Raw genomic sequence first — 17,359 nt, 5'->3', positions numbered from 1 at the left:
AATAGTGACTTGTTTACATATTTGTCAAACTCTGAATGCCTCTTGTGTATGTTGTGACCTAACATCATTAGCCTGATTAGGCTTCTGCACAGAAAACATCTCAGTGAACGGTCCAAAAAAGTGTGAATATTCTCATGTCATAACAAGCCTGTTTGGTGCTTATGTGCAATCCTGTAAAAGCCACCTTAATCTCTCGTGTTTATTTGCCCGAGTACTTTAGTGCATGTTGACTTATGCAAATGCAGATGCACATTGCTTAACTTCGAGCTCCTACTCTCATCAGCTGAGGTTCTGGCTCATCAGTGCAATTTTTGACAGTTTTTCTGGTGACACTTTGACCAGAATGTTAACCATTGTTTCTGCAGTCAATAATTTTTGCATGAAAGTTGCGAATTTATTTTTGCACTTTTAAGTCTCTTTTTCATATCAGCCATGCTGTAAAAAGATTATTGACATCTTCTTTGTTCCCAGGGTGCAGAAAAGTAGACAAATTTCCTGGAAGAAATGAAAATAAAAAATGAAAAGCTCAAAATGAAACAACTACAAAGAGCCAGCTGTTGTGAATTAATGTCAAAGCTGGTTTTCTCCTTTTGAATAATCGGTAAATCTGTGCTCTGGAGGCATCGTGAGAACCAGATCCTCAGAGTAGCAAATGGATGTCCGTCCCCGTTTATAGATAATTGGATAACACATGTCACAATGCATGTAAGGACATTGAATTTCCTCCCATCAACCTATTTTTAACATGTTTAAAACTAAATTGTATGTTCATACTCTTTGAACATTTTAATATGTGGGACTTTATGTTACCCGACAGGAAGTGTGGATAGTTAGAAATAGAAAAATGTTGCATTGTTTTTAAATTTGTCACAAATAAAAAGTATTAAAGGTGTTGCATTTATTTGTATTAAGGAATTGCACACAGGAAGCAATCTTTGCAACCTTTCACAAGCCATGCAGGAGGCACAGCAAACATTTCAAAGATGAACTGATCAGATAAAACCGACTGAACTTTTTACCCCAAAAAACTTGAGGCTTAACTAGCGGTATGTTTATCTGCACTTGAGCTACTTCTCAAATGATACACAACAGTTTGACTCTCTAGATATAAAAATCTTGTCAATATCTAAAAACTGTTAAAATAAATGTGTAATAGATCTGCATTTTTATTTGTAAAAGAATTTCCAATTGTTTTACTTTAAAAGTGTCCATTACTTTGTCTCTGGTAAAATTCCAGCACATAAAATTTCAATTAGTTTTCGTAACCTGACAAAATGTAAAACTGTTCAATGGCTTTAACTACTTTTTCAAGTCAGTGTGTTTATTGTTTTAATCTTTCACATAGTCATACTTTCTAACTGTTGTGTGGACATTGAGTTACGGGAAAGAAAGAGCAACAGTCAAAACTTTGTAATTTTATCCTTTTCTGTTCCTTTGATGAGTCTCGTGAAGATACCACTGGTGTTCAATTAGGAGGGGGAAGTGCAGGTATGCCTGGAATCCTTCACTTTCTCCCTTCAGCCTTTCCTGGGAAATTAGAGGAGGGAGTGCTGGACACACACACACATACACACAGACATAGCCGGCAAAGAGACACGGAGACACACTTGCACATTTTCTTACTAAATGTAAGAAATGTGAGGCACTCTGTGTCAACTCTGAGATAGAGAAAGGTGTTTAAAAAAGTCATGAACTTTTTTTTTTTTTGTCTATTTAAAGCAATACAATATGATAAAGTATTGATCAAGGGAATGGATAAATGCAGAAGAATAAATAGTACAACACTAATGAAAGCTTTATATTATGTTTTATGGCACAAGAAATCCATAAAGCATGGAAACGGAGTTAGTGGAAATGTACTGGCTTATAGAAAAGAGGGAGTGTGAAGCCTGAATCTGAATCTGACTGGAGCCTCTGAATAACTGTATAAACAAGTATACATATTGCTGTTGCTATCCAAATAGTGTTGCCATGACATAACAAGTGTCTGTATAAGAGTAGAAAGTGTAAACAGTACTTGAGCCGACCCTCTCTTGTTTTATTTTAAAAGATGAAATTGTAAAAAAAAAATGGGGAAAAAAGTTTTCTTAATTTTTCTTTGGAGAGAAATTTGATGAAGAAAAGAAGTGTGGCTGTGTGCAAAGAGAGAGAACAAAAAGTATAAGTTTAAATATTTTGTTAGTTTCAAGCACAATCTTCAATGTATTTTATTTGAAATTTATCTGGTAAATCAAATCAAAATAGCACATAAATCTAAGGCAGAGTTGTAACATTCATCTTGCAATTAAAAATAAACATATATGTATTTAGTTGATTTTGCTTATCCTGCCAAAAAAATCTCATGAAGGTAGCTGCCTTCAGAGAGAAGTCATCCAGTGATTATGGTGCTTTTTTGTATAATCAAACGCATGTAAAATACAGTTGTTTTGTAAGGCCTTCAGTGGTGTTGGATGTGTCAGAGAGAATAATTCAAACAGTGCGTCCTTCTTTCACACTCAGCTTGCTGCTGCCTGTCTCCTCTTAAGTAGCTTCACTTGTTCTTACGTGGAGCTCCTAGATCCGTTCCAGAGGAATGCTTTGTTGAAAGTCTTCTTGTTCAATGACTGGCCACATCCTGCTGCTCTCCTTACTTTCCTGTTGAAGCCAAAACGCCAAGAAAGATTTGTCAACTTAACAAGTAATACCCTGGAGTCATGTTGTGTTAATTTCTTGACCATTTCCATCAGGCTGCCGCAATGCATAATTCATAGGAGCAGGTGTTGCATTATGGCAGGAAATGAGGCTAAGAATGTAGACTACATACCACATGTAGACAATGAATATGTGGAATAAATGTCAAGCTTTCCCTTCACTGAGCAACTCCTAACCTGCTGCTCAAGCTTTTATTGCCCCAGTATTAGATCACTACAATCCATTATGTGTTTGGCATGGCCCAGGTGGAGTTGGTTCAGAAAGCTACAGCCAGATTTCTGAGTGGTGCACATAAACAGAAACATATTACACCATTTTTGGCAACATAACGTTGGGTTCCTGTCTGAAGCGCAATTTACCATGAAATTCTGCTACTCAAATGCAAAGAGCATCAACTTTTATGTCAAACCTGCTGCTTTCATACACCCTGCTTGCAGGTGTGTCCAGATTCGTGTCCAGGCTACATTTCGAAGAATTGCCCTTCCAAATATGCTATTATATTCTAAATTACATTATTACATGCTGTCATCTTTATTGATGATAAGACTGTTGAGAATTAGTGTGTTTTTTTTTACCATATTGTAATTTTGAGCAGGGAATTTGTATTCTTTCTTTAAGTATTTATATTTTTTATTTTATAAAAAGCTGACTTGTTTATTATGTCTGCCTTCAGATAACATCTGAAGGGCATCAGTATTTCCCAAGATTCTCGTGTCTCAAACAGACAATAAGGCAACCAGTTCCAATTATAGTTGATATTTTGAAAATTGCTCCTGATTTTCATAACTAAAAGGAAAACAATCCTAAGCATTTTGGTATTTCAATTAGTTGTTTTCTGATTCCTTTTTTTTTCAATGAAATACTATACATTCCCTGCTTTGCAGAGAAGTAACTTTTGCTGCATATTATGTTGCATTACTCCAATATGGAACTATTTAGGTGAGGAATGACTTCATATTTGGATTCATTTCTGTGGACCTTAGTCCAAGAGCCGTGAAGCTGGTGGATTCTGGCTGCTTCTTGCAAGTTTCTCCAAGCAGACCTGGAAAGCCCCAAGGGTTCTTCTTTTGTCGTGTGAATAACACAAGACAGAAAATATGTGAGAAGCATATTGGAAAAGAATCAGGACATTATGGTGATACTGGATTGTTTCACTAGTATGAAATTAGTTTGAATGTAACAATTTCTCCTATTGTGTCAGACCAACCTAAGCTAGGTTTTTGATTCATTTATTTAGTCTCTCAGTTTATTGTTATAAATACCACAGCAAAGATGAGTTTATTTCTGTTTTGTGTGTAAACAACTGGTGGAAATCCCCAAAATGTCTTGTAAAATTGCTCTTGCTCAATTTAGAACACTTTTAGAACAATGTAGCTAAATTAGTTTATCTACTTAACTCTACATAAATATGCCTGCAACTTACACAATAAAAATCAAAATGTCTCAAAGCATGATTATCTGCCATAATTCTTTTTATAGGTGCTAGCTAATAAGCTTAATTTCTGTGGCCTTTTATATCAGCAAACTGGAAACAAATACATCAAAATGGCTATTTTTTCTGTGTGAAACATTTATTATGGCAAATGCGTTCGTGGAAATTCACATTTAATTATGCTGCTTGGTTTTAGGATTTTATTCCTTGCTGTCTACACAAGGAAATCAACTTATTTTTTTTAAATAAATAATATTTTTGAAAAATGGCAAAAGATCCACAACCTTGTATTCAATGTTTATTTGATTTTATTTATATTTACCCCTTTTGGCTTAATAGACATTATTAATGAACACATGTGTCTTATATTGCTGCATTTTCTTATCTTCTGCCTGAAGGTGTATGCTTACATCAAGCGCCCGAAAGGTTCGTTTTGATTGAACAATTACCTAGAAAATTAGAAGTGTTCATTATTTGATCTTAGCATATTGTAGCATCCAACACAGAGCAATTCATATTTTGCATGTTTCCTTCTTTTTTGTGTGTGTCTTCCAAACTTATCTGGTTCTCAAAAAAGAAAAGGAATTCAAAAGGGAAAAAGAGTTGTGCAAACTTTATTTTTAAAAAATAAATAAATAACTGGGTGTGTGTGTCTGTGTGTGTTTGTGTGTGTGTGGCTTTTGTGCAGGTGGATCTAGTGAAGAACATCAGTAAGATCCCTCAGCCATTTCTCTACACAAGACATGTTCACTTCATGAATTTCACCAGGTACAGTGGAGCAGCAACAGAATAAAAAGCTGACCAACATTGTTCATTAACACTTATTGGCTAATATACAGTATTCGAGATATGAGGGGTTTTTTTCTTCTTTTTTTGCAGGTTCCGGATAGAGCAGCCTGTATACATCAACATAATCCGGGATCCTATAAGCCGGTTCCTCTCCAACTATTTCTTCCGTCGCTTTGGTGATTGGAGAGGGGAGCAGAACCACCTCATCCGAACACCAGGGATGAAAGATGATGAGCGATACCTTGTGAGTACTTTGATTTCAGCAGTTGGGACTTTAAAATCATTTCAGCTTAAGGTGCAAGATGCACTACACAGTTCACTTCATTGATTTTTAATTTTAATCCCCATTCTTGTAGGTTAGTGCACATTTGATTATGCTAAAAAATTGTGAGAGAAAAACATCCTGTCTGATTAAGGGCTTTGTGCCTCAGTTGGATATGGAGTTTTATGCTTTCTGGAGTTTTTGTGTCTCACCAATCTAAATGCTTGACCCTGTCTAAGGGTTACAGCCAGGCTTGGCTTCTAAAACAGTCAGCTTCTATGAATAATGAGGACACTTCCTTTTGACAGATGGAAAAGCACTATTACTCAGTGTATTCCTGCATGTGATTGCATGTCCTAAGAAGTGGAAATATGTCCTCATCAGGCTGATGAGGTTTAAGCAAAGTGTCTGTTACTGTTTCTGCACTTCCTACCTGATGAAGTTTCTTTCATGTCCTCTTTGATGGTGGATGTTTGATTGAGAGATGGAGCTCATTTTTCTTGATTGTGTGGAGTCATCCTTTATCTGGAAACTGCTTTTTATTAGTCCTTTGCTTTTCTTGGGTTTCAAAATGTACTTCTCTTCTGAGGACTGTCTGGAACGGCCCATTTGACTGATTTTAGTTATGTACTACAACCAAATATAAAGCATTTGCTCCTTTAGTCGTTAAATCAAAACCATCTGTTTAATTAAGGCCTATTTTTCCACAGAATAAATGACGTCCTTGACTGAACACCATGCTGCTCCAATTTATAACCCCTTTCAATTAATGAAATAATTAATAAGAGAAAATTAGCATCAGGTGGGGTTGTTTTATGATATTGTTTTTCTGCTATGCCCGCTGGGAAATGAAAGGCTTTGTAGAAATATGATTCACCATAACAGTACTAAAACTGGTCAACTTATTTGCAAAACACTAAACTGGCACCTTTGAAGAGAGAGCTGACTTTCTTATCATTTTGTTTCAATCCCACATTTTCAGTTGGTTTTTCTAAGGAATCTATTTTTAGTCACATCTAATGAGCCAAGCAAGAACTGTATCTTGTAGCATTCCTCTTCTCTTTCTGCTATTTATCCCAGTCCCAGTTTCCACAAGCCCATTAACTCTCCTATTGACTTTGGCAAGATCAATTTTACAGATGCTTATTATTCAAAAAGCTAATGCATTCAGAATGTTCAACACACTATTGCTGCATGTTTGTGCTGTGAGTGATTCTCTCTCTTGGCATTAACAGTGCTTTGAGATAGGACTCGGTGCTCTGATAGCCTGAAGTTCTGCTCAGATATGAACTGAAACAGAAAATGCTAATGTTTGATTCCAGCGTGGCGTTCATGTAAACTCTAATTATACAGTGCTTTGACACTAAAAGGTCTTTGAAGATGTTCCAGAAGCAGGAAATACTGTGTTACCATTCATACAGATCCTGAAGGAATGTCTTTAATGTGAATGCCTAGGTTATCTGAGAGTAGTTAGTGTCTCACTAACAGAAAAAGAAAAATACGTACATTTAATGTAGAAAATAGGATAAAACTCACTCAGAAAATTATCTTTGAAAACTTACCTTTTGCAACACTAAAGGACGCTTTGCACCAACCATTTAATTGCAGCAAGGCATAGCAGAGATACTGAGAAAATATTGACAGAGTAAATTGTTGTATACAAAAAATCAAGTCACAACCTGATATCAGCCTTTTTATCAAATCATAACAAACCGAGGCAGACATTTTAATTACAGACATTATCTATTCTATACCATGACAGACTTATGTACATATATTTTTTGTAAAACATATGTATATATATTTTTTGTAAACCGGCTGTCAGGTATTAACCTGACAGCCGTGTCAAAATGCATTTTGACACTTCCTGTGATATTATTTAGATTTATTTTTATCTAATTATAATTTGCAATTACAATTTTCAACGTATTTAATAATTATCCCAGCCTGATCATATATTCATGTCAGAGTCAGAGACCTAAGAAGGGTCATTCTCAAAAGGCTAACAAGAGCAGCAATAAACGTCAGCCTGGCTTGAGTCAGACGGGATGTAATTAAGTGTTGCACTGTTTTCCCTGGAGTGAGACCATGTGAGTTGAGTTATTAAAGTATGCAGACTACAGGGGCCCCTTCCTACAGTTTAGGGGGAGGAGGAAGCCGTGGTGTTATACAAAGTTACCTGTGCTTTGAAAGTCCCATTTTCAGTTTGCTACAAGTCATATAGGGAACACAGCAAACTTGTGGAAGAAGGAGCTGTGGTCAGAGACAAAAATGTAGCATTTTGACTTGCAGACAAGATGCAAGGAGTTAAAGAAAACTAACATCAAATCATTTCAATCATTCAATGCTTATAGTGAAACATGGTGGTGCCAGAAGCATGCTGTAGACATGGTTTTCTTTAGCAGGGACAAGGAACCTGGTGAGAGGTGATGGGAAGATGAATGGAGTTAAATACAGGGCAATCATAGAGGAAACCTTGTTAGAGCCTATCCTCTAATGCCCCTATAACCAGTGTGAAGGTTCACCTTTGGATTGGCATATTATATGTCATCGCAACAGAGTGCATTGAAGTTGTTCAAAGTGTTTGGAAAACTTCTGCATAGCACTGTAAATGTCAGTAGCAATTCTGACCAGGAGATTATTGTTCTGACCAACATTGTTTATTAACACTTATAGAGAATAGAGAATCAGGATTCTTTCCCAGGCATGTCACCAATTAAAGTTTAAAGTGTTATCAGATGTATCTCCCTGCCTGGTGTGTGTTAGCCTTCGCTGCCCTCCTTTTGGAAGAATTTCAAAGGTGTCAATGAAAGAACACTGTCAGTCTGCCTACATGTGCAAAGGGAACCCTATGCACATGTTGCAGAGACATTCCTGTGGTCCAACTGGATTTTCCGTCAGTCTCCACACCCCTCTTTATACACATTAGCTGTCCTTTACAAAGTGATGTAATGGTTACTTGACCTCATGACATATCCACTTCAGATAAGCATCTGTCAAGTCGCTTATCATTCATAATCTATAATAATCGATTGAACCTTTAATGAATTTAGGTCACATATGAAATGGCAACTTGATTTAAGTTTTTCAGATTACTTGCCAATTTCTCTCTTTAGGTTTGCTTAATCTCATTAGACAATTTATGAAACAATGTATTTCCATTACAATTGTGCACAGATCTTCGCTTATGTTCTGTTAATGTACAACCTTGCTAATGTGAACAATCCTACTTCTGCTGGTTCATGTGATTACTCATACAAAATAGCAGCAATGGATGTAAGGGCATGCAATATATTCATAGTTCAGCCCCAGTGTTTGCGCTCATCAATTATCAGTCATCAGTGGAGTCAGGGTTTTCTTGTTCAGGTGTTGGAGCAAAAAGCACCTTATATTTGAAAGCCCCGTTTTGGGGAAATTGTTGTCAGCAATTTTAAAGAAGAGCTATGGACTCAACACTTTGGAATGATACAACTTTTTATGAACACCTCCGCTAGAGACAGCTGCACAAACTAGGGCTCAAACTTTGTGAAGCAAAAAAGAATAAATGAAATAGACCTTGGGGAGTTCTCACTGTTGAAAGACAGTTGTCTGATCAAGAGATTCCCACCCTAACTGAAAAATCATCTGTTTCCAGTTATACTGTCAGTTACAAGAACCTTGAAAAGAATAATTGCACTCACAAAGAAAGAGGCTTTACTGACATCAGTCATGTCTCAACAAGCCTTGACATTGGGAACACTATGACACTGTCTCCCTCGTTGTCTCCCTGATTGCCTAATTTGTGACCAACTCACTAAATTTGCTTTCTTATTAATATTGAGTACTAGAATTCCATATTTTCAGATTTTTTTTTGTCCAAAAAGATGACATAAAGTGATTTCCCTGGAAGACTTCAAAACCGATAACCTGTTATGAGATTCTTTTTCCTCATAGATTCATTGACTCGCATGCAAGTGTTTTGGGGGCAACAATTAGGAGGTTAATTAGGATTTTGACTTGATAGTGTTGAATGAAATCAAATAGTTATTTTCAAATTCTGCACTTACTGTTTTTAAAGATATCCTATTGCATTACTGTTATGGCCTATATATATATGACTGAAGTTCTTCTCGATATTATTAAAATTGTTTGTCTTTGACTACTGACTGCTGGGATAGGCATGTTAGATAATGGGTAGAAGGGTCTTTGACATCTGAAAATTTGTGACAAAAACAAAGCCTGGCACACTTCCTCATCGATAAAATTTTATAAAGTCATGTGCATGAGATTTGTGCTGTTGTCAATGATTCATCAGATAAACCTTTGGGGGTGAGTTTCCTCCACTGCCCTCTTGAGGTACAAAGATCATTTCAGCTTAAAACAGCCCAAAGAACCATTTCTATGGTGCACACATTTGGTGCCTGCTGCAATCATGTCTTAAATACTGCATTTTAACTTCTCTTTATTCATTCACAATGTAATGCAAGTAACCCTCAAAGTTTGAATGTGGTACTGCATTGTTAAAAGAGAATATAAGGTTATATAGTCACTATTTAATAGGGAACTAAGAGTTGCACTTCTCCTTATTATCAAAAAAGAAACATTGGTCAGCATTCTATCTTCAGCATGAAAACATCCCTGGGGACAGATAGAATAAGACATAGGGAAATAATCAGATAACATTGCAACATTGTTCAAAAGCAGGTCATTCTGAGGTCTAGGATGTGTGACAGAGACTGATCTGGGAGAACAAAAGAGTGACTGTTCATCCACATATGGAATTTTCCACATTTCATCCTCATTCATTTTAATACACTAAAACAGGTAAAACAAAATTTTATAATCACTTTTTGTTTTCTTGATTTAGTTTGAACCTTCTTCTATCATGGAATGATTAGACAATAAACAAGAGCAATGAAATCTAGAAACAATAATTTAATAAAGAAAATTAATATTTCTTCAATATTAATTTAAAAAACAGACACAGTTAAGGCACAGTTGGCTATTTCAGTAATGCATAAACAATTGCAGAAGTGATCTTCCCAAAGCCTCAAACTTAAGCCTCCTAAAAAAAATGTGTGTACTATGGTTGAGATCTGGGTTCATTCATGAAAACCAACCAATTTAAATTAGACATACTAGTTTCGCTAAGGAGACTGGTGATTTATCCAGTTAGATGCCACGTATCGGAAAAAGAACGTGAATAAATCCAAACTTGAACATGAAATTATTTTCTTAACTTGCACTGAAGGTTATAAAACTATTCCAATGCTTCAAAAAGAATTGACATAAATGAACCATTAAACTCTGACATTTCATTTGCATCCATAATAACTTGAAGCAATATGCACAAGTATCTAGAAGAATATGCTGCATGTGCAGAGAAATTAATTTCTTATTAAATTATGGTTCAGTTCTAGTCACATAAATACAATAAATTAGTCTTTATAATATGTAAATGTATAAAGCATTATCTGCCTATGAAAATCAGTTGATGTTATCAACTTTGTTTCTGTTCACTGTTTAGTTGCTCTGTGTTTGTTTTAAGGGTTGCCAAACTACTTAATAAGAGGACATCATGCAAATGTGTTTCATGTTGTTGGCAGAGATATAAAGTTTTACTCACAAGGAGGTGTTAGCGCAACAGAGAATAATTTAATAATGGAAAGAATAATAATGGAAATCAAATAAAGAAAATTAAATATGTCAATAGTTCTTGAGTGAAAATTACAAAAACATATTAAATGATCAGTATCCCAATTACACCGTGTTCCAAATTTTTATGCAAATTGGATTTAAGTGTCATAAAGATGAAATATTTTGTTGTGCTATTAAATTTATAGATGGTATTGTGTGTCTGGGCTCTTTCAATCTTTATAATTAATTTCAGAGAGCTGTGTTGATTAGTTTGTCTGGTGAGTTCAGTTAAAGGAAATCTGTGTTCCGCATTATTAAGCAGGCCACAGATTTCGAGCATTATGGGAAAGAGAAAGGATCTCTGCTGACAAAAATCATCAGATAGCGTAGAACCGTGTGACAAGGAATGAAAACATTAGATATTTAACAAAAACTGAAGTGTTATTATCGTACTGTGAAGAGATTTGTGGCTGATTCAGAACAAAGATGGGTTTGTACAGATAAAGGGATAATGAGGAAGGTTTCTGTTAGACATATTCATCGGATTAAGAGAGCAGCTGATGAAAGCCCCTACAAAGCAGCAAACAGTTATTTGAAGCTGCTGGAACCTCCAGAGGCTTGCAGTGCATAAACCTACTATTCAGCCACCCCTAACCAGAGCTCACAAGCAGAAACGGTCGCAGTGGGCCCAGCCGTACATGACGATTCATTTTCAAACAGACTTGTTCACTGATGACTGCTGTTCAACCATGGATGGTCCAGATGGATGCAGTTGTGGATTGGTGGTGGATGGCCACCACATACCAACATGGTTGTGAAGTCAGCAAGAAGGAGGAGGAGTCATTTTTTGGGCTGAAATCATGAGCAGAAAAATATAATATAAATAAAATATTTTCTCTTTCATTATACACTTAGCACATTTTACTTTATGTACATTGTAAAACATTATGACTGGTGCTTCAGCCGCTCATTGCTTTTTTACTACTCCAGCAGCTGTCTGCATGTGTTTGAGCATATTGCCAATCAGATCATATGATACAGTCAGGGAGTTGTGTCAGCCAATACATCCTGTCTTTAAGCAGTAATGTCATCGCAAAGATTGAAAAACATCTAAATTATTTGAGAAAACTCAGATTTAATAACACAAACATATGTGTGAGTGCTATTACAAGTTTGATTCAAGTTGTTCTCCTGAAATCGAACAATGACTTCAAAAAGTTGCTCATGCAATAAAAAAAAAAGGCTGCTTGGTTTCGACACTGAGTTAAATACACATTTTTTAAAAATGATTTAACAGGACCTTGAATTGCCACTTGAGACTGCTTGAGGATGTCCCATATACAGGGTGCTGTTTAAATTGAAACAACAGCCAACTTGTTATTAGTGCAAACATGACCTGAATAGCACAGCACTCCAGTGTTGAACTCTTTCTTATAGGTCTTCTGGGCTTTTGTTGTAATTTCAATGAAGAGCTTCCCACTTACTTGCTACATTGGTAACCAGGAAGTCTTAGTTCTTGAGCACAACCTTATTAGTCTGTCATAAAGTTCATAAAACTCCACAGCTCCTCGCTGAATCAGAAAAAAACTGGTCAATAAAAGGATGTATCTAGATCTCTGTTGGACATTTTTGCCCATACGGTCTTATTTTACTTTTTTTTTAACCATTTTTATAAAACCTATAGACAATCAATAAATATAGATAGATTTTTGCTTCTTCTTGTTTTTTCTAGGCCAGTGATTTTTATATGGTAGTGTTTTTAATTTTTAATTTTTTGTTTTTGCTTAAGGCAATTGATCACTTTTTATATGACTTAAATGCCACTCGCTAGCTCTCATAGAAACCAAACTCTCCAAAACAAAGCCTGTTCATCCGTAGGTCTTTTACATCATTTCCTCATCAGCAGCTGGAATCATTTGGGGAAGGCCAGAGTTCTGGTTTTGTCTACTCAGCTAAATGACACAGATTCTCAGCACTAAGAATCTGTGTCATTCTCAGTGCTGATTTTGATCAATTACTCAGTTGAGCTCTGCTATTAGAAAATATTCCAAAGTGGTGATTAAAAGAACCAGCTTTGAGAACATGTTTGTTCCCAAACAAATGCTGTCAAGTAAAGCTTCCTAGACTGTTTTGTTTCTCAGGACTTGTTTCCACGCAGAATACTTACGTCACCTGACATGGATTTGACTCCAGGTTCCACAGTGACTGGCCTGCTTTACTGCTGCATGTGTGTTTTTAATATTTGTTCATGTTTCCCCATATCATTTTTAAGAACTTCCAAATTCAGGCAGAAAAGTCACAACTCTCCCTGATCACTACACGTCCAGCATCTAAACTGTGAAATCTTTTTGTGTGTTCTACTGATTTTTTGTTGTTATCTGTGCACTGATAGCAGATGAAGGGCTGATTTTATCTTCTTGCACATAATGTTGTTTCGTAATGCGCTTTGGCTCGCCATTGTGAAGCTGACTGGGTTTTTCAAAGTGAAGAACTCCATCTAGTGGATAAAGCCGGCCACTAAACAACAACTAAAATAAACGTAGAAATAAGAGCTTCAGAACTAACATTACTGTGTTTGTCTACTTTCAGGATATAAATGTGTGCATTCTCGAGAATTACCCTGAGTGCTCCAATCCTCGAGTTTTCTACATCATTCCCTATTTCTGTGGACAACATCCTAAGTGCAGGTAGATTTAACTGCTTTGGGAATCTTTCACTTCAATTCTTTTGACATAAATATTGTTTGACTGCTCACTTGTACTACTTGAATGCCTCACAGAGAACCTGGAGTGTGGGCTTTGGAGAGGGCCAAGCAGAATGTGCTGGAGAACTACCTCCTTGTGGGGATCTTGGAGGAGCTGGAGGATGTTCTGCTTATGCTGGAGAGACTCTTACCCCATTACTTTTCTGGAGTACTTGACATTTATAAGAGTCCAGGTTGGTGCTAACTGATAAATATCATGATGTTTGTCATTCTTAAAACAAGACGCAAAGACTTTAATTCCATCTGATAAAATTATTATTTTTTTAATTGTGTTTGGGCATGATGCTTATATCAAATCGAGAAATATGTGAAAAGACCCACTCACAAAGTTCTTACCAATCACACAATAGTTTTGTATGCAGAAAGGGGTCAAAAGTTTGCAAGGAGCTTTGTGACAAGAAGGGGCGACATGAGGCTGAGAACAACATGACGTGATTTATGTCATTCTACTGCAACAATCAAAAATGATTTTGGCAGTTTGGCTTGACTATGCAGAACCATTAATTCATTAAGTTGGGTTTCTTACATGTTATCTTGCCTAAATTAGTGAAATTAGAGAAATTAGGTCAGAGATGGCCACATTTCCAGGTTTATGGGAAGTGTTTAAAATACACACTGAGGTCAGACATGTTTATTTAGTTTCAGGAAGCTTACCCATGTTCCCTTAGTACAGGACCTTTGCCAAAGTACATATGCTCTCTCCATTCTTTCCTAAATGACTATGCATTCATTCAAGATATTCACTACAGATAACTATTTTTTATTTTAAAATATTTAAAAAATTTGTTCCTGATTAAAATAATGGACTGTAGAGTTCTGCTTCACCTTACACCAACATCAACATCCAGGCATGGTAATTTCATTCATTCATGCTATTTCATTTCCTCAAAAATGTGATGAAATTACCCATTTCAGCATAAATAAAAAAAAATACAATTGTTTTACTAATCAAGCTTGATATGTATAAACAAAAAAGTTTTAGCAAGTGGTTTATTAAATGAATTCAACTGTATTAACTGACTTGTCTTTTTTGTTTGTTTGTTTGTTTGTTTGTTTTTTTCCTTTTTTATCAAAGAATATCGAAAAATGGGAAACCTGACCGGCACGGTCAGAAAACATACCCCTACGCTCGAGGCCCTGCAGGTGTTGTATCACCGCATGCGCTACGAGTACGAGTTCTATGACTTCATCCGTGATCAGTTTCACCTCATGAAGAAGAAAATTGGCCTGAGATCCACCTCTCGCCCGCCGGTCTACCCGCCAGATTTTTTACGTGAACTGGCCCTTCGAACACCTGAACCTTTAGATGAAGATGAAGAGCTAGACTCAGACCTGGAGGATGCCAACAGCTGGCTGGTTCATCCCTGAAGAAAGCGTAAACAGTGGATAAAGCCAAACAATAGAGTCGACTAAAACTGGCTAAAGAAAGCTTGAGAAACCCACAGGAATAGTGGCAGTATGTCCCATCTTTTGGATGTTGGCACCTTTACTTTGGAGAGTTCGGTTTTTCGTCTTCAAGCTCTTATGATGAAAGACCCAGCACTTTGGACTTACGCAACTGAAAGAAACAAAAATGATCTATTTAAGAACTGGACAAGGACAGATGAAAATAATTACAGGCTCAAGTTATTTCATAATTGATTTTACTGGAGCTTGTTATGAGGGTTTTATGATCTTAACTGTTATAATCTCCAGGAGAGATTAGAGGGCAATTTAATGTGTTGGGATATACACTAAATGTTGAAGAGGATTTCAGAGACATTTCCAGTCAGACTTTTATTTTATAAAAGTGCTGATTTAATTATAAAAAATGACTTGGAGGGGGGGAAAGGGGAGTGCCAAAAGTATTATATGTATATTAGTTGTGCAGGACTGTTATAAGTGCCAAATCTCATTAGGATGTCCAGTAACTGTGAGACAGGAAGCTTTGGGATCACAGTTGGTAACAGTTGCATTAAGTTAAGTCAGTTGTTATAAGATGTTTATAACATTTTAAGGAACTGTCAAATGTTGTAAGGTATGAATGAGGGTTAAACCAAACACATCTATTATGAATTCAGAGAATTCCACCTAGATGTACATGAATGACTGAGTTTGACCTTGCCAACAGAGTAATTTAGAATAGTTTTGGGAAATACAATTCTTTGAGAGTATGTCAGGGGTATGAGTTACATGCTAAAAGCATTAGGGTGCCTCATTTGTAATCCAAAGGTGAAAAGAAATCAGAGTTTACCAAATAACTATTCTGCTGTGATGCTTTTTTAAACTGTATAAATATCCTGCAGGGTTTTTTTTTTTTTGTGAAATAATGCTTTGTGAACATCTGCAGCAAAATGAGGGATTTGATCAAAACTGGATAGCATTTTGCCTTTTATTTTGACTTGGTTATGAATGATATTTGCTTGCAAGGTATGGAAGTGTTTGTGATCTTTTGTGTTTTAGAGAGTACTGAATTCTTAAAGTGATGTTCTTTAAAAGATTATAAGCAGTTAATATCTCACCCTCAGTAAAACTCTACATATCTTCATTTAGAGTTTTTTGGATTTGCTGTCACTACATGCAAAGGCTAAGCAGAAACTGTCAAGCACCAAAGGATTTTATGGCAACTGACATCTCAATAACATTAAACAAGTTTCTTTTTTGTTTTTTTAGATCACTTGAGAAACCTTAAACTATCATTAGGTTTGCTTGACTTTTGTTATTTACAGAGGAGCTGATAATTATTGAGATAATGAAGCTCAGAGATGTTGCATCACCAATAATGTTCCTGTATCAAGCAAGTACTTAGATCACAGTTGGCCACATTTCCAGACAACTTGTATAAAAGAAGATTTAATGAATGTAAGAAGCAAAAGTCTCCATTCTGATTTACAAACTTTTGTAACGCTTTATTTTTCTATGTGACAGATGTTTCACACAGGTAAATATTACTAGTGCTTCAGCTCCGATGCTAACTATTTAGCTTATAGTAAATAAAGACACCCAACAAAAGCTGTTAACTGCTTAGGATCTTTGAAAAGAGCCACATTAAAAAATTGAACTTTTTTAATGTGTTTATGTCAACTCACAGTAACTATTTTTTTTATCTTTTTTTTTTTATCACTTCTAGCTACTGGTAGAAGTAGCATAAAACCCACATAGCCATAAGCTAACATGTCAACTACAGACTTAATCAACTCCTCATAACCTGTCCTCTTGGTATTGTTGCATTTATGTTCTAAGTGTTTTATTTCATATCAATTTAATTTATTATTTTGTAATCATTTGCATTCAAGATAAAATTCTCAGGAAGGAAAACAGTGTTTAGTGTGTATCATGTTTCTCAAAGTGATGAGACTACACATGCCATTTCAATGTGTCTACAGTGGGAAACTGGTTCATAATAAATTCATTTCATCATTTAAGGCCTTTGAGATAAATGTCCTTTGAATTTGCAGCTTTTTTTGGCTAAGAATGTATTTTTGCAAACGTGATATTTTTTGTTGTTGTGGCTATCCTGCTCTGATTGCTCCAGCTTATCTCATCTTACCAAACCTCAATATAGGTCTCTTTTTCACAAAGAAGGGAGAACTTATACCATAATACATGTCCTGCTATTTTCTTTCTTAAGCATAATTTTATTTTAGTAGACATACCTTTATACCGATGCTTTAGACTTTATGAAGGGACCTTTTATGACTGCGAGTTTAATTTATAAATAGATAATATTGTTCATTGAACCAAATCCAGTGTAAAAGAAAAAAAAGTGTTTAACCTGTAAAATGCTGTGAAGACAAAAAAATTCTCAGATTTGAGTGAAAGATCC

The 17,359-nt window shown here is 35.8% G+C and overlaps 1 protein-coding gene across 1 annotated transcript in view; it reads left to right on the top strand.

The window, feature by feature from the left end:
• Positions 1-15,828, top strand: part of usta (uronyl 2-sulfotransferase a) — a 45,994-nt gene extending 30,166 nt beyond the window's left edge. The window contains exons 4-8 of the mRNA XM_055021382.1: positions 4,812-4,891; positions 5,003-5,156; positions 13,380-13,477; positions 13,570-13,727; positions 14,630-15,828. Of these exons, the coding sequence (XP_054877357.1) occupies positions 4,812-4,891; positions 5,003-5,156; positions 13,380-13,477; positions 13,570-13,727; positions 14,630-14,922 (783 nt within the window). The 3' untranslated portion in view covers positions 14,923-15,828. The remainder of the gene's footprint in view (positions 1-4,811; positions 4,892-5,002; positions 5,157-13,379; positions 13,478-13,569; positions 13,728-14,629) is intronic.
• The last annotated feature ends 1,531 nt before the right edge of the window (positions 15,829-17,359 follow it).

The sequence above is a fragment of the Poeciliopsis prolifica genome, unplaced genomic scaffold (genome assembly GCF_027474105.1).
Source record: "Poeciliopsis prolifica strain line A6 unplaced genomic scaffold, Auburn_PproV2 SCAFFOLD076, whole genome shotgun sequence".
Lineage (NCBI taxonomy): Eukaryota > Metazoa > Chordata > Actinopteri > Cyprinodontiformes > Poeciliidae > Poeciliopsis > Poeciliopsis prolifica.
Note: the sequence above shows the minus strand (reverse complement) of the source record. Positions and strands in the feature narration are given on the sequence as shown.